General features: G+C 43.3%; 1 protein-coding gene across 2 annotated transcripts in view; it reads right to left on the reverse strand.

Moving 5' to 3' along the window:
* The window catches only part of RALGAPA2 (Ral GTPase activating protein catalytic subunit alpha 2), a 276,792-nt gene extending 273,341 nt beyond the window's left edge, over nt 1-3,451 (reverse strand). For both annotated transcript variants that reach the window (XM_063443720.1, XM_063443719.1), the window contains exon 1: nt 3,136-3,451. In XM_063443720.1, the coding sequence (XP_063299790.1) occupies nt 3,136-3,241 (106 nt within the window). In that variant the 5' untranslated portion in view covers nt 3,242-3,451. The remainder of the gene's footprint in view (nt 1-3,135) is intronic.
* Between the last annotated feature and the right edge of the window lie 3,781 nt (nt 3,452-7,232).

A 7,232-nucleotide genomic window follows, 5' to 3' on the forward strand; every position in this document is an offset into this window, starting at 1 on the left:
CATCACCTCCAAACTTCCCCTGCTACCTCTTGTCTCAAATCCCCATGGTTTCCTTTAGATTGTAAGCTCACTGGCCATCTAGCCAAGCACTTTGTATAAAAGAGCTCCAATGGCTAGATATCAGCTTACGGGCAGGGCTCTCTTACCTCTTGTATTTGTCTGTGTATATTGTACGTTTCTCCACTAATTGTACAGCGCTGCGGAATCTGTTGGCGCTTTATAAATAGCAATAAGAAATAAATAAATCATCGCCTCCACTACTTCCTACAGAGAGCTGGAAGCTTATCACTCTCAGCCAATGAGATAAGCCCTGCACTATAAGGTGTAGCTCAGACAGAGGAGTGGAGGCAGGAAGCAGCACCTGGCGGACTCCAGGTAAGAAATGAAAGCATTCTAAATGAGTAGAAAGGGGGCAACAGTGCACCTTTGGCAACACAACCACTGCACTGCACTGGACAAAAGGACGAAAGTGTAATTTGACCTAGCAGGGAATCAAACCCAGGCTCCAGATACTACCAGTTATTTCACATACTTGCATGCAAAGCAGAATTTATGAAAGGGGGAAAAAAACCAAAAAAAAAAAAAAAAAAAAACATAGTTCTGACAACTCTTTACCATTTTAACATATCTAAAATAAGTCATATGTGTGAATGCTTCATATTCAATTCACTTTCCCGCAAATATTTAGGTTTAAAAAAAAAAAAAAGTGTAATCTTTCCATTGTTCTCCACAACACGCATAAAACAGAAATATTTTCAAATGTCAATACCAAAATGCATGTCGTTATAAAATAAGAACATAGCAAAGCAACTAACAAGTCATGCAACTTCCCTGTCCACAAAAACAAAACAATTGTATTATCTCATTTGTCAGTATGTCACAATCACAGAAAGGAGAGCAGGTGTGCAGTTACACTCATGGCCATCATGAACATAGACAAATAACAATCACGAGCCAAACCCAGAAACAGAACATTAAAATCGTTCCTAATAAAGGTCACCTGTATCATTTTATTATTATGATTACAGCAGTGACATAGGTATTTTCAGTTGCTTTAGTATATGTAAATTCCAAGTAAATCTAATTATACCAGGAATGAAACATGCCCCAGCGTTGTTCATAAAGAAATACATTTTAACAATTTATCTTCATGACATAACATATGCTAAAGAGCTTACATTATAGCATGTGATGCACAAATGTACAAAAGAAGGACTGCTACAGCTTACTGTAATGGTTATGATATAGGAAGTCTTTGGGTGTCATCACCCTGTTTTATTTAAAACCACTTTTGCTGTTTGATAAAACCAGAGGCTCTTGTGGTGCTTATAACCCGGCCCTCTGCTGCAGCATCTATTATGCAAAGGCTTCACTTCCGCATTATCCTTGAAAACACAACAATCCTTGGACAGCAATTATAGGGTGAGCAAGCTAGGTTAATAAGTACATGCAAGAACAGCACCCAAAGGCACCGCCATGATCATTTCAATGATATCGATTATGTAGTGATTATGGTGCTTGGAATACCCAGTTTAAACAAATTATGACTGTTATACCGGTAGTTCATTTTTAACATACTCTCGTTGGCGCTTGAGGAGCCTTAGTTTTATAAAATCTCTGCCTACACTAAATGAAAAAATTAAAAAACAATGTTTATTTTAAATAAATCCGCACAGGAAACAAAGAATATTGCAACATTAATATCTTAGCCAGCTAAACTGGCTAATCTTGGTACTCCATTTGTCAAGGTCGAAATACAGTTCCTAAAATGTTATGAACTCCATGCTTAACTCAGTCTATGACTTACTGAGTAGCATGAGCCTTATAGGTGACAGTTGGAAAAGTGTATCAAATCCCCATGGAAACCAAAGAATTGCAAGAGTTGACTGCTTCACTTTTAGAACTTTGCCCCATTTTACTGCTATAGACACATTGTCCAGGACAGCTTCTCTTCCCATCTAAAGCTAAACTTGTCTTGAAAAGCTTATATTAGCGCTGGATTATAAGAGCTCCAGCAAGCCAATGATCAATTTAAGTTACTGTACTGAAAAAACATCTAATCGGTGAAGAAGAAAAAATTTGATTTGGTCCCATTAGAGCTAAGCTTAAAAAAAACTTTATCAAAGTTTTGGAAGTTCTGGAAGGTCATATCCTAATTCAATTACTAGAAACTGTTTTTAGAGTGGAGATCGCCCTAAATATTATTATGTTCCAGTACCTTTAGACCTTTACTAACAACATAAGTAAGGCACGTATATCTAGGACAACATGAAAAAAAGCATTTGTGTACATTATATACAAACACCTTCATTTTGCACTTTAAAAGAATCCATTAATTAGATTAGATTTCATACACAAACAGACTTATTCAATGAACTAGGAATTGTTGGGATCTGACTAGTCTAGTGAATAACCCTACAAGAATGACAAAACACAGTAAAACAGATAAGACAAACAGATGTGCCTCTAAATGTGTTTAAGTGTTTTAATTAGATTTAATCTTAGAGGCTTTATAAGGGTTAGGTTAGTATTTAAAACTAAAGCCTCTAACAATCAATGATAAAATAGAAGCCTGCAACAATCAATGAGAAAACAAAACTATAAACTGACACATACAAACTAGGCACAGGAATGCAAAAATAAAAAATGATCTTCAATAAGTTAATATAAGCTTTTGCTAAAAACACAAGTATAATGCAGGTAAAGGAAATGTCCCCTGTGCCCATCAATGGGTTCATCTGTGGGCCTTATAACCGCATTTTATTTAGCAGTCAGATAGGATTACTCACTAAAAAGTGAACTTTCAGGAATTCAAAGTGAATTTTAAATTTTATACCAAAATAGCCCAAATCAAAACATAGCTGACTTGGAGAATATATCCCAGTTCAGTTATTATGGACTAATATTTGAGATACTACACACTTTAGTAGTTAATTACCCTGACAGCTTTATTGGAAGAGGGGAGGAGTTATCAAAAGGTAAAACAGGTGCAATTTAAGGGCAAGGTGCTGCTAAATAGTGCAGTCACCATGGAAACCGATAGAATGCTTCACATCGTTTAGAACTTTGACCCAGAATAGCACCTGCTCCGGCCTGGTCTATCAGACTGGCTGCAGGTAAGTGCCCCTCACTCACCCAGCACCGCCCGCAGGTGCTTTAAGCGGGTCGGAACGTCCTTCTTTGGGTCCAGAACTTTCTGTGTAGATTTCTTGAGGTCTCCATGACTTCTTCGGGAAAACATCCCGCTGGGGGGAAGGGGGCAGCCAGGGACCGGTCCAGGAGTGGAGGTACTGGGTCAGGGAGAGCAGGAGATGGAGCTGTGTCTTTGTTAGTGCACCAGGGGCTGCTGTCTGTCTCTATGCTACAAAGTGCTGAGTGCGAGCGGTCTGTCCCCCGCCAGCAGCCTGTCTCTGCCCGGCTCTCTCTCTGCCTTCTCTCTCTTCCTTCTCCTCTCCCCTGGGGTGTGTGTAAACACGGAACTGACCAGCTCCAACGTCAGACCAGTGCGGGGAGGGTCAGGAGCAAACGCGGAAGGCCGGTCCAGAAACCCGTGCGGTCCACGCCTCGCCCCGGGCTGTTGGTTGGCTGGAGTAATCGGGATGGAGGCTTGGAACTCACGCCAGGAGTGCTGTGATTGGCTGCAGGTCAGGGAGAAGGGGGCGGGGCGTGTGGTGTTGCTATCAGACGCCGTGCTTTTCACATGGTTGGGAAGAAGGAGCAGACAGCAGAGAATGGCGGTTATCAGTCAGCCTGATACCTACCTCTATCCCCCACACATATAGCCTGTGATTACTAACGGGAAGCTCTAGGCAGACATCTTGACATTTGAGGCTGCCCCAGTTGCATAGTTAGAGCGATACTCTGAACACCATAAGCACCTCATCATGCTGTAGTGGTTATGGTGCCATAAGGCTCAGTCCTACAGTAACCGGTTGCAGACATATTGAAACTTTAATGGCTGTGTTGGATGCCAGTGGTCAGTGGCGTACACATGACCCATTGGGCCCCGGTTCAAAATTGATCCGTCCCCCCCCGCGCTTACTCTCCGCGGGCCAGGGCCGCAACACATGGCGGGCACCTGGTTGCAGGGCTGCGACCCCTGTATGTACGCCAGTGCATGCAGATGCACACACACTTAAAGGACCAATACAGACACCCAAATCACATCAGCTCAATGAAGTGGTCTGGGTGCCAGGTGCCTCTGAAACTGCTATGTTTCACTGAGGGTTAATCCAGCCTCTAGTGGCTGTCTCATTGACAGCCGCTAGAGGAGCTTCCGTGATTCTAAGACACTGAACGTCCATAGGAAAGCATTGAGTAATGCTTTCCTATGGGCGGTTTGAATGCGCGCGCGGCTCTTGCCGCGCATGCGCATTTGGAGCTGAGAGGCGGAGGGATCCCCAGCGCCAAGGGAGTCCGGCGCTGGAGAAAGGTAAGTGCTGAAGACACACACACACACTCTCTAACGAACAGACGCATACACACTAGCTAACAGACACACACATTTACTGACAGAGACACACTCAGCGACAGACATACATACACACTCACTAACAGACATCAAACACACTCAGTAACAGACACAGTAACACACAAACATTTTTTTTTTCAAATTTAATCCCCCCAGCCTCCTTACCTGTGGGAGTGCTGAGGGGATTCCATGGGGTCCAGTGGTGTCACCCAGCAGGCAGGCGCGCGAGGGAGCACTCTCCCCTGAGTGCTTCCTGTTCAGCTCCCTTGCGCGCCGTGTACTGATACCAGAGCCGGAAGATGACCTCATCTTCCGGCTCCGGTATCAGTGCGGTGCGCGAGGGAGCTGAAGAGGGAGCACTCAGGGGAGAGTGCTCCCTCGCGCGCCAGCCTGCCGGGTGACACCAATGCCAGCCTCGGGGGGGCCCTGAGATGGCTGGGTCCTGGGCCCCCCCCCCAGGAGCAGAGGCTGGCCATAGTGGCAATACATACCGGGTCGCAGGGAGGCCGGGCCCCCTGGTGGGCCGGGTCCCCTGGTGGGCCGGGTCCGGTCGCAGCCGCGAACCCGTTTGGTACGCCACTGCCAGTGGTTCTTTCGCTCTGTAGGGTCATACTAAAACAGACTTTTTTTGCAAATTTTGGACATTGTTCACTGGTTGAAAAAAGCCATGTTTTTACTGTTCGTGCAAAACTGCATCAGTTATCCATTGTACAGCGCTATGGAATTTGCTGGCGCTATATAAATAATAATAATAATAATAAGCATAGAATACAAGGGAGGCAGGGACTGACACAAAATGGACACAACATGATCTGGTCACAGTATCTTTGCCAACTATTGGCCACAGGCGACCACAGCCATTGTTCAGGCTTTTTTTTTTTTTTTTCCAAGAAAAGGAAGGTAGGAATGTACATAGTAGATCTAAAATTTGACTGTCAAATGAAGAAGTATTAATTCCTCTTTTGAAATCCGAGGGAAAAGGGGAAGTCATAATTGTAACAAGTTTTGCAAATCGCTGTAGGTATTGGCAACTGTGCAAAGGAGGTACATTCCTGCTCCATGACCTCTGCTACAAACTTAAAGGGACTCTCCAGTGCCAGGAAAACAAACCTGTTTTCCAGGCCCTGCAGTGCCCCCCTCCCTCCCACTCCCCATCCCATGTTGCTGAAGGGGTTAAAACTCCATCAGTGGCTTTCTTGAATCCAGCGTCGATGTCCCTCGGCGCTGGGTCAAGCTCCGCCGATGGGTCGGTGGGGAAGACCTAATGCACATGCACGTCAGTGGCCACGCGTGCGCATTGGATTCCGGCGACTCTGGAGGTCCACATGCATAGTGCCATCGAAGGGAGCATTGGATCCCAAGCGCGCAGCCCGAGTACCCCACCGACGTCAACAGAGAGACCCTCTATCTTGGACCTAAGAAGCACCAGAACTCTAAACAGGAGCCTTCTTGTACCCGGAGGCTTGAATAAGTCACAACTCTTTACCCTGTGCAAGATTGAAATCAGCAGAGAATATTAGTGAGATCTGCCCATATATTACTAATACAGGACATGTATTTGCTGTGTACACACTAGGACTGTAAATATTTTTCCTTTTTTTTTTTTTTCTTTTTTTCTTCTGTGTATTTTTTATATATTTTTCATTTTTTACCGTTTCATTTTTCACCTATTAACATAAAGTCTCTTTGCCAGGAAGAAATCTGGTACTAATTGTATTGAGGACTCTCAGCTACACAGTGCGATTAAGCAACATTATGATTAATACTGTTGGACTCTATTGGGGTTTTTATTTATGTTTGGTGTTTTTTGGGATAACCACAGGAGCTATAGTGGCATGAGGTGTATATTACGAATTGTTTATATCGTAGTAGCTTAAAGGGACACTATAGTCACCTGAACAACTTTAGCTTAATGAAGCAGTTTTGGTGTATAGAACATGCCCCTGCAGCCTCACTGCTCAATCCTCTGCCATTTAGGAGTTAAATCCCTTTGTTTATGAACCCTAGTCACACCTCCCTGCATTTGACTTGCACAGCCTTCCATAAACACTTCCTGTAAAGAGAGCCCTATTTAGGCTTTCTTTATTGCAAGTTCTGTTTAATTAAGATTTTCTTATCCCCTGCTATGTTAATAGCTTGCTAGACCCTGCAAGAGCCTCCTGTATGTGATTAAAGTTACATTTAGAGATTGAGATACAATTATTTAAGGTAAATTACATCTGTTTGAAAGTGAAACCAGTTTTTATTCATGCAGGCTCTGTCAATCATAGCCAGGGGAGGTGTGGCTAGGGCTGCTTAAATAGAAACACAGTGATTTAACTCCTAAATGACAGTGAATTGGGCAGTGAAATTGCAGGGGAATTATCTATACACTAAAACTGCTTTATTTAGCTAAAGTAATTTAGGTGGCTTTAGTGTTCCTTTAAGTCATTATTTGTTAAGACATGACAATGGAATAAAAATCAAGCATTTTTCTAAACGAATATTCATGAGATTACACATACTTGTGTATATATCCCTCTTAAGCCAGCTTTGAGTGCGGTATCATAAGTTTATTTGCATAGCGTATGGATGTCCAGCGTCGTTTAAAACACTTTTTGTGTTTTAAGAAGCTGGAAGTCCCTCTAGTGCAATGGTAGTCAACCTTTTTCTACCTACCGCCCACTAATGCATCTTTCTTGATGGGAAAAATGTCCTTACCGCCCACCAGTTTTCGCGCAAGTGCAGAATGTACGTACATTTATCTTTTTATTTCTACTTT

Source organism: Pelobates fuscus, chromosome 2, assembly GCF_036172605.1.
Source record: "Pelobates fuscus isolate aPelFus1 chromosome 2, aPelFus1.pri, whole genome shotgun sequence".
NCBI classification, from domain to species: Eukaryota; Metazoa; Chordata; class Amphibia; order Anura; family Pelobatidae; genus Pelobates; species Pelobates fuscus.